Source organism: Amphibalanus amphitrite, unplaced genomic scaffold (assembly GCF_019059575.1).
Source record: "Amphibalanus amphitrite isolate SeventyFive unplaced genomic scaffold, NRLGWU_Aamphi_draft 000156F_arrow, whole genome shotgun sequence".
Taxonomy (NCBI): Eukaryota; Metazoa; Arthropoda; class Thecostraca; order Balanomorpha; family Balanidae; genus Amphibalanus; species Amphibalanus amphitrite.
The window spans coordinates 875,492-889,893 of NW_024881651.1; the positions used below are offsets into that span (position 1 = coordinate 875,492).

Genomic DNA, 14,402 nt, shown 5'->3' on the forward strand with positions numbered 1-14,402 from the left:
TTCGCCATTTTCGCCTCAAAAACGGCAAAATTTCAAACGCCGCTAACATCTTCATTTTTAAAGGAATCAAGACGTAACAGAAAAGGTTATACGTCTTTCTACTTTGTCTTTCAAATGGCTATCTCGGTTTTTTGAAAATTTTGGATTTGGGCCAATTTATTTTTGTTGTAAAAAACTGACTTTTTTGGGAAAATAATTATAAATCCAAAATTTTGAGTGTATCGAAAAAAAACGGAATAATATGTCAGAGATGTGGTCTATGTGCACCTACACACCAATTTTTAGAAGAATCGGTTCAAAAATGTGGGAGTTATTCAAAATCTTATGACGTCACGACACACAAAAGTTTGAAAAAAATGAATTTTTTGGAAGTTCTAGACCTCGTACGGAAACAAAAACAGCACCATTCGATTCGCCGTGAAAAACTGCATCAGATAGACACCTTTTTAGGCCTTAACAACCAACTTCAAAATTTGACCTCACTTGACCTGACCTTGACCTGACCTCGACCTGAAATTCATCCAGAGGTGGTCCATATCACTTATTGAGTGTGCCTATTGAATTCAATGAGTACAATGACCCAAAAATCATGTGTCGCACATGCCCTTTTCTATATTTTGTTTTTGGTGACCTGACCTGACCTGATCTTGACCTTGACCTCTGAATGATATTGTATGCAACGAATATTGTCTTGGTAGCCTAAGAACACGTTTTGGGCAATCAGTCTCAGTCCATGACTCCATTCTTCGGCAACTACGGTGCAAGGTCGATACTGTAGAAATATGCAATTTGTACCCTTGACCTGACCTTGACCTTGACCTCAAACTTTAAATTAAGTACATGTTTTTAGTTGTTCGTGATGAGATCTTTCGATTGGTGTTCGAATTTTCCAAATCGGACCATTAGTTCGGGCGATAACAGGGGGGGGGGGGGTAAAATTTACCCCCCCCCCAGCCCCGCGCGTTCGGCTGGAGACCCCAGCTCCGCGCGGGTTAAATGTTCGGCTGGAGACCCCAGCTCCGCGCGGGTTAACCCGCGCGGGGCTAGGGGGTAAATTTTACCCACCCTCGCGAATTTTTGCAATAACTAAAAAACGGTGGCGCGCAGCGCCGCCAAACTTTCAGGACCTTTTCTTACATCAATTTGACACGTTCCCTGAAAAGTTGAGCGAAATCCGTCGGAAATTTTTTGAGAAATTGACGTTTTAGTGACGTCATGTTCGCCATTTTCGCCTCAAAAACGGCAAAATTTCAAACGCCGCTAACATCTTCATTTTTAAAGGAATCAAGACGTAACAAAAAAGGTTATACGTAATTCTTTTTTGTCTATCAAATGGCTATCTCGTTTTTTGAAAAGTTTGGATTTTAGCCATTTTTTCTAAAAAAACTGACTTTTTTTGGGAAAATAATTATAAAATCCAAAATTTTAAGTGCATCGAAAAAAAACGGAATATGTGTCAGAGATGTGGTCTATGTGCACCTACATACCAATTTTTAGAAGAATCGGTTCAAAGATGTGGGAGTTATTAAAAATTTCACGACGTCACGACACACAAAATTTTTGAAAAATGCATTTTTTGGAAGTTCTTGACCTCGTACGGAAACAAAAATAGCACCATTCGATTCGCCGTGAAAAACTGCATCAGATAGACACCTTTTTAGGCTTAAACAACCAACTTCAAAATTTGAACTCACTTGACCTGACCTTGACCTGACCTCGACCTGAAATTCATCCAGATGTGGTCCATATCACCTATTGAGTGTGCCTTTTGAATTCTATGAATAAAATGACCCATAAAACATGTGTCGCACATGCCCTTTTCTATATTTTGTTTTTGGTGACCTGAACTGACCTGACCTTGACCTTGACCTCTGAATGATATTGTATGCAACGAATATTGTCTTGGTAGCCTAAGAACTCGTTTTGGGCAATCAGTCTCAGTCCATTCTTCGGCAATTACGGTGCAAGGCCGATACTGTAGAAACTTGCATTTTGTACCCTTGACCTGACCTTGACCTTGACCTCAAGGCTAAAACTTTAAATTAAGTACATGTTTTTAGTTGTTCGTGATGAGATCTTTCGATTGGCGTTTGAATTTTCCAAATCGGACCATTAGTTTGGGAGATAATAGGGGGGGGGGGTAAAATTTACCCACCCCCAGCCCCGCGCGTTCGGCTGGAGACCCCAGCCCCGCGCGGGTTAACCCGCGCCCAGATGGGGTCTGCCGAGCAACGCGGTCTGATGGGGGGGGGGGGCCATTTTGGCCCCCCCCTCAGATCTCGAGAACCACGCAACATAGCGACAAGCGGTAAACGGTGTTGGATAGCCCCAACGGGGAACTACCTAGTGACCCAATTTCATTGACCTCGGTCAAACCGATGACGTCACAGGTCAGGTCAAAGGTCGAATTTTCACCGTTTACAGGCATTTCAAGAAATGCGTTGTAAAATCGAGTAAAATGCATTTCATTGAAAATCATCGATGGGAAAATGATCTTCAAACACATATTTTGCTATTTGAGGTCACTGATACCAGGTCAGGTCACAGAGGTCAGGTCACTGGGGGGGTCATAATATGAAAGTGTCGTGTGATGCATGTTTTATGGTCCATTTTACATGACAAATGCGATTATGTGGGTCAGACAGACTTTAGGGCCAGCTTAGGTCACGTTTTGGTCAAGGTCAGGTCAGGGTCAGGTCAAGGTCAGGTCAAATTAGGTCAAATTTCAAAGTTGATATTTTTGCATAAAATGGGTATCGATTCGATGCAGCTCGTCACGGAGAGTTCAATGGTGGTCTCCGTTTTGCGCTACGAGGTCTAGAATTGCTAAAAATTGAGTTCAAAAATTTGACGTCATCAATTTTTAACAGTTTTTTTCGCTATAACTTGGCCAAAAAAAGAGGTATTGATCTAAAATTTGGTATGTATATCGAAGAGCGCAGGAACTATCACATATATTCCGGTTTTTTTCGAAATTCGGAAAAAAAATTTGGAAATTTTTTGAGTTTTTCTAAAAAAAATCATTTTTTTTTATTTTCGGGGGTCAAAATCCCAAAATTTCGAAAATTGGAGATAGCAGTTTTGTAGCGCCGTCTTTTCTCTACACAACCACATAAAGAACTTTAAAATTGCTTGTTAACTGTAGAATTGGTGAGCGTTTCAAGATGTCATGTTTTTTGCTCATTTTTACTCGAACATGACCTCAGTTTGACCTCAATAACTCCTGACCTGAGGTGACCTGTGACTTGAAATTTTGTGTGAAGGTGTCAAATTGATGCCCGGTAAGGTACCCAAAATTTGGCGGCGCTGCGCGCCGCCGTTTTTGCGCTATTTAAGAAAAACCACAGGGGGGGGGCCAAAATGGCCCCCCCATCAGGGCGCGGGTTAAGTCTCGTTTTGATAACCCGGTTTTACATAGACCCCCGGCTACAATGCCACTCAATGCTAGGCCTCTGTCTTCCTTGTCTTAGCAAGCTAGCAGTTTGTATGCCAATCACGCTAGGTTTCTCCAGCTACCATGGTGTTTTCGCATGCGATATTGCGAGTGATTCTGTCGTCTCTGGACGAGCTAATGCGTCTGGTCGGACGGAGAGCGCCGTTTCGCGCCGCTCCGACTCGTTTTCCGAGATTGATATCGGCCTCGGACGGCTGCTGACTACTGATGAGGTCCGGGGCGGGGCCGCGCACCGTTCGGCAGTGCCGGGCCGTAGACAGCAAGACCCTCGGGGCAGCGCGGCCGGCCCAACCCGCTCACAGGGACGACCACTTCGACCAGTTCGGGACGATAGAGTTGTATCGGGGCTGCCGGGTTTTATGCACCTGTTTTATTTTTAAAAGATTCTTTATCTCCTCACTCAAGATTCTCAATGGGTGAATGGTACGTTAACCCGCGCCCTGGTGGGGTCTGTTTATAACGCGACCTGGTGGGGGGGGGGGGGGGCTATTTTTTGCCCCCCCCCCTCGTATCTCCGAAACTACTGGACGGATCCGCAAAATTCAAACGGCGTTAGAAAGGCCTGTCAAATTTGTCGAAGGAAACCAAATTTCATTGACCTCAGGGTCACCGATGACGTCACAGGTCAGGTCAAAGATGAAATGTTTCACCGTTCACGGGTCTTCTAGGGAATGCGCTAGAACACCGAGAAAAACGCATTTTGTCGATAATCAGCGATAGGGCGTCAGTTGCCTAGTACATATGTTGCTATAAGAGGTCACTGACAATACCAGGTCAGGTCACAGGTCAGGTCACCAAGGGTCACAGGTCAGGTCACATGAGCCCAACTTTACTAAGGTTGTGTGATACGTGTTTTATGGCCAATTTTTCATTTCCAACTCAATGGTGTTGGTTATAAGACTATCAGGTACGGCTTAGGTCACTTTCTGGTGAATTTCAGGTCAAGGTCAGGTCAAGGTCAGGCCAAAAAAGGTCAAATTTTAAAGTTGATAGTTTTGCATAAAATGGGTATTGATTCGATGCAGCTCGTCATGGGGAGTCTAATGGTGGTCTTTGTTTTGCGCTACGGGGTCTAGAATTGCTCAAAATTGAGTTTGAAAATTTGACGTCATCAATTTTGAACAGTTTTTTCGCTATAACTTCGCCAAAAAAAGAGGTATCAATCTCAAATTTGGTATGTGGATGGAAGGCGGTAAGGACTATCACATATATTCCGGTTTTTGCGAAATTCAAAACACTTTTTGGATTTTTCGATTATTATATCCAAAAAATCTATTTTTTGATTTTTGGGGGTCAAAATAAAAAAAATTCAAAAATCCGAGATAGCAGTTTTGTAGCCCTGTCAATTCTACAGCTTTTATGTCTTTATCATTTTTCTGTATTTGCAAAGCTATAGGCCTGACAGCTCTTCCCGCGAAACCCTTTTTTGGGTCGAAAACGGCAGAACATGACGTCACTCTGACGTCATTTCCGGCCAACCTATCATAGGCTTTGGAAAAATTTTTGGTCACAATGTGTAAAATTGATGTCCGGGAGGGTACTGTAAGTTTGGTGACGATCGGCGCAGCGGTTCTGGAGATATATTGAAAAGTCTGGAGGGGGGGGGGGGCAAAAAATAGCCCCCCCCACCAGGTCGCGGGTTAATCTCATTAGGTTTACGTACATGAATTACTGAAATCCTTACTTCCCCGAAAATTATAGCGTAGCATGTAGTATCTGCCAAAGGCATCTAGCAAGAATGCATAAAATGTGCGTTCCATATAGGTAAGTGATCAAGCAGGAAGGCAGTTTAACTTACAAGTTTATGTGCAGGGCACTGGCACAAACAACAGTTGTTAGCAACTCTCGAACTTTATTCGAGTGGTTGGTGCTTTGGACGAAATACAAGAATCGTCCTGACGTCTTTATTCCAACGAAGCTTGAAAGTGACTGAAGCATTGCATATTATTTTAGTTGCAGATGCGTCAGCGCTCATGCCTGAGCCTCATCTTATTTTCATTTACCTAGCGTTTTCACAATCCGACCATCCGTCCTGTAGTGCCCGAGTGTCCCCAGAGCAGTGTCCCCAGAGCAGTGACCCCAGAGGAGTGACCCCAGAGGAGTGTCCCCATAGGAGTGTCCCCAGAGGAGTGACCCACCCCACCTCTCGCGTCTACAGAGTCTGCGGACGCACAGCGCGGCGTCACCGGAGTGGCAGCGCGCGGCCACAGACGAGGCTCTGCGCTCCATGCGCGCTCTGGCTGACCACATCGACGACATGAAACGGCGCCACGAGTCGGCCGTGCGCGTGCAGGAGGTGCAGAGCCTGATCCGACTGTGGCAGGTGGGTGGAGGGGGGTGCAGAGCCTGATCCGACTGTGGCAGGTGGGTGGAGCAGAGAGGTGCAGAGCCTGATCCGACTGTGGCAGGTGGGTGGAGGGGGGGGGGAGGGAGGTGCAGGGCCTGATCCGACTGTGGCAGGGGGGAGGGGGGAGGGAGGGGAGGGAAGTGCAGAGCCTGATCCGACTGTGACAGGGGGAGGGGGAGGGAGGGGGGCCTGATCCGACTGTGGCAGGTGGGTGGAGGGGGGGGGGGGTTGGAGGGGGGAGGGAGGCGTCGACGGATGAACACTACCTTCATGGGGCCTTCGTGGGGTACAGAGACTGAAGGGGAGGGTGGGGTGATGGGGTGAGGCGGGCAGGTGCAGTGGACGATAGAGCTATCTCTTATCTGTGTGGGCTTCCGTCAGATAGAGGCTCTCAACAATCAACAGCTGCCGAGCGTCACCAAGGTGTCCTGTCCGCACGGGCCACAGGCCACACTGTCCACCATCCAGCGTCCACCGTCCATCTCCGCCGTCCACCGTCCACCGTCCACCGTCCACCGTCCACCGTCCACCGCTGCACCGTCCGCCGTCCACCGTCCGCCGTCCACCGTCCACCGTCCACCGTCCACCGCTGCACCGTCCGCTGTCCACCGTCCACCGTCCGCGGTACCGGCCTGGCTGCCACTGCTTTTGGGCGCAGCATGATATTAATCTGCGTCCTTTTCCAATTTTACATTAATTCTCTCGATACCGAAGTCGCCAGTGCAGGATCGGTGTAACTGTTCTTCTAAGAACGCTGGAATAATTAACTGACAATGGGAGATTGAGCTTATTCTCGCCGGCTAAGGGTGATTATCCAGCAGATGAAGGGAAGATAACTTTTTAGGTATATGCACCTAAGTGTCAACAATTAACCAACCTTGGCTGCCGTCTTTATCGGCAATAAGATTCTCGCTAAAATCATAAATAAATAAATAAATGAAACGCATGATACGTGATAGGCTGCAGTGAAGCTGACCTGCTGTTGTGGCTGCCAGTTCAGCTAACCCGCTCGCTGCCGACTCCGGCTCTGCTAGGTGGCCGTTCTGGGACGAAATCGGATCTCGTCCCTGAAAAAGTCCTTGGCGTCGACGCCAACTTCACGAACATCTGAACTGACCCTTGTCCGGGGAGTGATAACACCTCGGCGGCAGTGCTGCGCACTCAACTATTCCGGTCACTTGCTCCAAATATCGGTTGGTTCCGGTTCGGCGCCAGTGAATGCGTTATTATTCTCTGATTTGGTAATTCTTCTGGGAGTTGCATACATGCACGGCACATATCGGCATGTGCAATGTGTAGGTATGGTTATTCGATGTACCTTACTATTTAGACCACACAGGTCCCTGATCCACTTGTACCTGATGAAGACTTCATCTGACTCCGTTCTGTCCAACGGGGCGAGGACCTGACCCATCTGACTCCCTTCTGTCTTACAGGGTGAGGACCTGACCCATCTGACTCCGTTCTGTCCCTCAGGGCGAGGACCTGACCCATCTGACTGTGTTCTGTCTTACAGGGCGAGGACCTGACCCATCTGACTTAATTCTGTCTTACAGGGCGAGGACCTGACTACGTTCGGAGAGCTGGTGGCCGAGGAGACGTTCCGCGTGCCCCGGGCCAAGGTGCCGAGACAGGTGTTTCTGTTCGAAAAGATGCTGCTCATCACAAAGAAGCGGGACGACGGTACTCTGGTGTACAAGACGCACATACTGGTGAGCCGGCGGTGCCCCCAGTGAGGGGGAGGAGGAGGAGGGGAGGGGTGGGAGGTGGCGCAGGTGGCGGGAGGCAGGGGCCCGCGCCAGGTGGCGCTGAATGCGCCGGAACAGCGATAGGACGAGCACGTCAACGAACGCTGCAGGGTGTATGTGCAGGATTGGTGGCCTGTGACCATTGATATGCATAGCCATGTTATAAAATATCCTTCAGGCTACAGTAATTCTTTAAACGTATTTTCCCAATGCCTAAATCATGAAAGGATCAGCATATCGCATATAAACAAATATCGTCCACAAACAACCGAGTTAAAGGCTGAGGTAGCTCGGAGAAAAGGTCCCTCAATTTTCGAAATGATAGCGTTATGATAGTGACTCTCCACCAACAGCATGTTACCTACGTCCCGTTGTAACCATCTCACTGCGACGTTCGTTACAGTGTTCGAACCTGATGCTCATTGAGAGCGTACCGGGGGAGGTGGACAGCCTGCAAGTTTTACCATTTGACGATCCCCACGAACAATACACCCTGCAGGTGAGGAGCCAAAACAAATGTACCTAGGCTACAACTTCTGTCATGACGAGCCAATACAAATAGCGATCATATCTATCCGTCGGAATCAAATGATTATGATAAACGCAGCCAGGGTAAGGTGCTGGAGCATAATGTAGTTTGTCGTAGGTATTTTATTCTGCAAAATACTCGCATGATAAATGAACGGCCACCGGTGTTAAATTGTTCACTGTTGTTTTCTGATGTCTCACTGCTGCTACTGTTGGCCACCAGGCTCGAAGTGTCGAGTCGAAGCGGCAGTGGGCGCTGCGCCTGAAGGGAGCCATACTGGAGAGCTACGGACAAGACATACCCAAACACGCCCGAGAACTGGTCATGAAGCTCGGCCAGCACCGGGAGAACGGTGAGACAGCTTTGCCCTTTACTGTAGTTCCGGCCATTGACTGCCATCAGCTGCCGTTTTTTTATCTTCGCTCGACTCTCACGTCACCTAACGAATCGTTCAGAACATTGCAATGGAAAGGCTGAAAGCTAGTTCTTATTTTGTAGACGTTTGGTTTAACCGTTCGTTACGTGGCTAGCGGCATGATGCCTGAATGATAAGTGTACCGAATGGGACCTTAATTAAATGCTGAACCAGGGTCTGCCCCCCTTTCCTTGCCAGGAGGCGCACGGTGATGTAGGTACGGTTTACACCGGGATAGATCCACTCAAGCAATTTGGCGTTATGCAAATGAGATTTAATTCAGTACATAGTTCTACGTTAGTTCGTTTGTGTTTTTCCGATTCGACCAGGCAACACGACAATCAGCCAAAACTATGTCGGCAAAATGCTCTCCTAAATCGCTTCAAACGGTCTACGAAACGTGACACGTTAATCACGACGCACAAAGCGAATTCTGAATCGCACACTAAACGTTCAGAACATGTAGATCCGGCTTGAATCACGGGCGAGACGTGTGGAATTTTCGTTCTTTATCGCTGCTACGCCTCAGATAATCACGTTTACAGACAAACTGATAACAAATAATCATCGGCCGCATACCTATTAGGTATGTACATACCTATATGGACCGATGGAGACTAATCGTAAATCGTTGCTGAACGGTAAAAAGGACTAGAACTGTCACTTTTAACAATTCGACCTGTATTATTCAAACTGTTTGTTGATACAGAATGCAAGAACCGAATGTGTCAAATCTAGTAGCGTGAGTTTATCCCGTCCCGGCTGTGCGCTGTATCCGCCCGTGCGCCGTGCGCCGTCTGTCGGCGGGAGACCGTGCCTGACCTTTACCCCGTGACACACGGCTGACGGCTATCTGCCCTGTGGCGGCCACAGGTGCGGCGCTGCGGCGCCGGCTCAGTCGGCGCACCCACTCGGTACCCGAGTACCTGGAGCGGCGCCGCTCGGTGAAGAGGACCACCTCAGCCGCCGCCAGCGTGCTGCCGCCGCAGCTGCCGCAGCTGACAGCCGCGCAGCAGCGCCAGCGACGGCGGGCCCAGCAGCAGCAGCAGCAGCAGCAGCAGCAGCGGCACGGGCAGCCGCCCGACTGGGGTCCGGCCGACCAGCAGCAGCAGCAGCAGCAGCACGACTGCTCAGCTGCCGCTGTAAGTACCTCACAGCGTCCGCAGCTCACGCCGCGTGTTCCACGCTCGATTCGACCTCAAAAGATTTTGTGTTTTGGTGTCGATACCGACGTTAAATTAACACGTCATTTTGAATTGGGCATTTGGCTGGCGCACGTTTAAAGTTAGATGGATTGTAAACGCGTTTTATATCTCGCAAACTTACTTATTCCAGCATAAAACTTTGTCGCGTTGCACCTCAGGTGAGTATTGAAGGTTCATTTCACAGAGTATCTGTTCAGCCTGACGTCAGAGGTGATTCCGGCGCATATCGACCGACAGGTCCGTTGTGCCTCTCCTGTCGACTGACTGGTCCATTATGCCCTTCCTGTTGACTGACTGGCTCAGTGTGCCTGCTCGCTGTCACGCTCTCTCTGTGCGCCCGCAGAGTGGGAAGAGCACACCGCCGTGCTCGCCCTGCGCTGGCGCGGAGCGCGCCTCGACGTTCCTGCCGGACTTGGACGAAGAGGACCTCGAGGAGTCAGCCGGCGGCGGTCGCGGCTCACCACACCCTTCCACGTGCACCTCGGCGTCCTCGACCACCCCTTCTGCCGTCCCAGCCGCCGCCGACAACGGGCACCAGCGCCGCGACGACCAGACGATTGTGGAGCAGCTGGTGCTGCAGCACAAACACTTCCAGCGGCTGTGGGAGAAGCCGCGCCGCGAGGTGCGCCGCAGCCCCACCTCGTCCAGCGACTCTCCCAGCGAGCGAGAGCCCGACTGGAGCCCGTACCTCGCCGAGGCGGGCGGCCGCAGTGACTCGCCGCCGGCCGCTCCCGCCGCTGACACTCGGCGCGGGGAGGTGTCTCCAGCTCCGAGCGCCCGACAGGGCGCTGAGGCAGCAGACCCTCCGGACGCGTCCAGTGACGGTGAGGGCGGCGATCGGGCGGCGGAGCTCGCCGCAGAAGAGGACAATATGCCCGAGCTGGTCAGCTGGAACGAGTTCACGCTGACCACGGTGCGGGGTCCCGACGAGCAGCCGTCGGCCGCCGTCTCTCCCCGCACCGGCCTGCGGCGCGCGCAGCGGCCCCAGTCGGCCATCACCATCGAGAGCCGGGACAACGTCGAGTACGTCAGCCTGTTCGACTACGGCGCCCGGCCGCTGTCGATGGCTGGAGGACCGCCGCTGGAGGCGCCCGCGGCTCGGGCGGAGCCGCAGCCGCGCCGCACAGTGACCCATCGGCTGAGCGAGCTGCGCCAGAGCGGCCGCGCCGAGCTGCGCCAGTTTTTCGGACTCTTCAGGAGCAAGTCGCTGAGACTGAGCCGGTACTTCGAGGACAACGGAAAAGGGCCGTCACAAAGGGACGTCAGGCGGAGGGACGTTGACTCGTCCTCGGTGGCGAGAGGTGAAGCGGTACCCAAGGCGGCTCCAAAGGCTGCTGCAGAGCCGAGACAAAGGTCTACGTGGTACTGCGAGCTGAGCGAGCCGCTGGAGGGGGACGGCCAGCCGCAGCCAGCCGCTCAGGACGAGCCGCAGCGAATACCTGGGGACGAGCCGCGGTCGCAGCGGTCGCAGCTGAGGTCGTTCGGCTCTCTGCGCGTGCTGCTGCGGCGCTCCGGCAGCTCGGCGGGTGCCGAGAGGAGCCGCTGGCGGCCGCTCTCCCAGCTCATTGACGTAAGGAGCCGGCGGCCACCCTCCCAGTCTGTGGACGGGAAGCGCCGGCGGCCGCTCTCGATGGTGAACGGAAAGAGCCGGGGGCCGCCGCTGGCCTCAGAGGTCCACGCCGCGAGTCTGCAGCGTCTGCCCGGCTCCGGAGGGCAGTGGCAGCGCTCAGGTACCGCCAGCCCGCGCCAGTCGCCGGTCTCAGCGGCTCACTACCTGCATTCAGCGCCCTCTCTGCGGGGTGCGGAAAGTCACAAGTGTTTGCCGGCGCCGCTGGAGGGCAGCACGGATCGGCTGCGCCAGCGCCTGGCCCACCTGCTGTCGGGCGGTGGCGGGGACCGCCCGCCACCAGCCGGGGACGCGCTGGGCGCCCGGCTGGCCGCCAGCGGTCCGCTCGAGTCGCCGCTGCTGGCCGGCCCGCGGCGGTGCCAGCCGGCCCTCGGCAGTATGACGTCACTGGCCAGTAACCAATCATCTGCGAGCGACAGCGGCTCGGAGACGGCAGAGCGCTGCACGGACGGGTTTTATGAGATGAATATGGAGATTCTGGAGCACGTCAGTGTCGGGATGTGCTTCTGATGTGACTGCCTTACGACGATCCTCCCGACGCGCCACTGACCATAAGAGCAGGCTCCCCTTTGAGCCGTCCTACTGCCACATGCCCTGTGATTCGAGGTTGGCGCATTGCAGCGGTGCAATCAAGTAGTTAGTGAGTTGTGATTCGATGCCGATCATTGACCAAATGACTAAATGTGACGACTAGGCACTATCCATTCCGTGTCGCACTGTCGCGTGTAGTCCAGTTCTTTGCGCCGCGCTTTAGGTATTGCCCGAGCAGGACTCGTAGCTGTAGTTATGCCATTCGTCGCCAGGGGCGCTAGGAGTCTAGAGAAAAGTCCGTGGCTAGTTTGTGGCTATCGTTTTAGTCCCCTGGATCGTGGCTGCTTTCTCTAGTCATTCCATAGGCTGGTTCGTGTCCGCCTCAGATTAATGAGGGAACGCTATGGCAGGGATTGTGCCACCTACTAGCGGACATTTTTTACCAATTTTAATTGGCGCTACCCGATTTGATTCAAGTCATCGCCTTAGCTGTGCTAATGACGTGTCTTGGCTGGCAGCTCTTTAGAGAGGCTGGCCGCCTGGCAGACAAGAACCTTAGGGTTGCATGCTAGAGAGTGCTTCATTCTGACATGGTCACTTGTGTACGCATATGAATGTGATGTAATGTGATTACTGGACAGTAGGTATATGACGTACCACTTTCATGAACATGTGCTCGATCAGGTATAAGCCTTAATACAATATTTAAACATGCAGTTGAACGCATCATATCAAGGTGTACCGATCAGATCAGCGGAGGGCCCCGTCTAACGTAGGTACCTATTAGGAGGCCCGGCCGGATGCATTCCGAAGTCTATATAGCAGGGTTGGAGATCTGTCAAAATGTCAGGGGGGAGGGGTCCAGGCCGGGCAGATGGAGGCGGGCTGGATGCAGTACCATTGACTTACATATAAAACATTATAGATATTAGATATAGATACATATAAACATTAACATTATAGATAAAACAAATTATCCGGTTCAAGTATTAGCAGCCAAAACCTGGGCGAAGCATATGCCTGCCTACCTACCTAGACCTAACCTATCAGTAAAGGCTTGACCTCCAGGCTGGCTTTTGGAAACAAAAGAGCGGCCGCGGAGTTAGATATGTTATTTGAGCCCACGGCCTCATCAGTTAGAGTTAGCGCGACATGTGCTATCAGTCTAGACGAAGCTGAGCTGGGTCTGGATTAGGTTAATGATGTTCGAGCCTGTTGAGGAGGGATATTTCGCTATGAAGACCAGATCGTCATTGGCACTTTGCCAGGGGAGCTTTCAAAATTTCAAGGGGGTGGGGGGTTCCAGGCCGTGCAGATGAAGCCGGGCTGGAGGCAGTACCATTGACTTACAGAGCAATAATTCGTTTTCGTGTACCCCCCCCCCCCCCCTTCCCCCTGAGATCTCCACCTCTGCACTTTGCGGTGTATAAGACTAGCACGCATGGGTGTCGATTTGTATACTTTTGGGGGTGCTGCAGCACCCCCAATGCTAAAATGAGCACCCCCAATGGTTTTCCGGGCACCCCCAAATGTTCCAGTTAGCAACCCCAATCATTTTGTCCCTCAATAACTCCCACTAACTCTGCTTGAGGAAAATAATTCGTTCCGCAGTCTTTCACTACTAAAAATAAAACAATTACGCAATTTACAATGCATGAAATAAGATGTAAAGAAAAGAAAAGTTAGTCTTAAGAAGAAGGGCGAAAAAAAACGTTCAGTTGCAAATACACTGATGTGGGTCCGTCGTACACGAGTGTCTGATCCTTAGAACTGATAACGCGTACCCTTTACAAGCCGGCAGGGGGCTCCAGAGACCGGCGACGGGCCCTCAGAGGCCGGCAAAGGCCATCAGAGGCCGGTGGTACCTTCAGAAACCCTGTGGGGTCGTCTTTAGAGACCGGCACGGACTCGGACGCCGATGTGGCCCTCAGAGTCGCCGGTGTGGGGTCTTCAAATGTGTAGTGCACCGCCGCACGTTCTCCGACGCGGCGCGGCACTACCGCCGCTGGCGACTGGCAAGCGCTCCGACGCGGGGCGGCGCCACCGTCGACCTCAACGTGGCGCTGCTGTCGCAACTGACGCGAGGCGCAGGTTCAGCGATATCCGCCAGATGGCTCTGCTCCACTTGTTCATTTCTATGTCCGATTTATTAATGTTTTAGAAATGTATGTTCGTGTGTATGTATCATAATGTTCATCGTCGTGTGGCCATTCATGCACTCTACTAGAAAGTATCTCTCGCTCTGTTATACGTTTTCTCACTGCTTTGTACTGTCCTTAACTTTGCCAAAACGAACTATGGTTTCATCGTTGTGTTCACTACATAGCTTGCTCATGCTGTTTCAAATACATCGCTATCCTTGGCCGATCTAAGTGTTTGGGGGAGACGGCTCCACATCAGGGAACTTCCCAGCCCGTCGTTGTGTGGAATCCCAAGTTGCGAATCCCAAACACTGGAACGGCTTCATCCGGCTTAGAGCACGACTCGCCACGGCACCAGCCACAAATGGTGACCCCGACGTGATTGGTAGCTCAAGAAGTCATCGT

At 51.6% G+C, this 14,402-nt stretch overlaps 1 protein-coding gene across 1 annotated transcript in view; it reads left to right on the plus strand.

Annotated features, from left to right (window-relative positions):
• LOC122383136 (pleckstrin homology domain-containing family G member 3-like) overlaps positions 1–12,572 on the plus strand; it is a 32,694-nt gene extending 20,122 nt beyond the window's left edge. Inside the window, exons 5-10 of the mRNA XM_043369286.1 lie at positions 5,613–5,777; positions 7,358–7,513; positions 7,953–8,048; positions 8,301–8,430; positions 9,367–9,635; positions 10,042–12,572. Coding sequence (XP_043225221.1) covers positions 5,613–5,777; positions 7,358–7,513; positions 7,953–8,048; positions 8,301–8,430; positions 9,367–9,635; positions 10,042–11,835 — 2,610 coding nt within the window. The 3' untranslated portion in view covers positions 11,836–12,572. The remainder of the gene's footprint in view (positions 1–5,612; positions 5,778–7,357; positions 7,514–7,952; positions 8,049–8,300; positions 8,431–9,366; positions 9,636–10,041) is intronic.
• Positions 12,573–14,402: the final 1,830 nt, after the last annotated feature.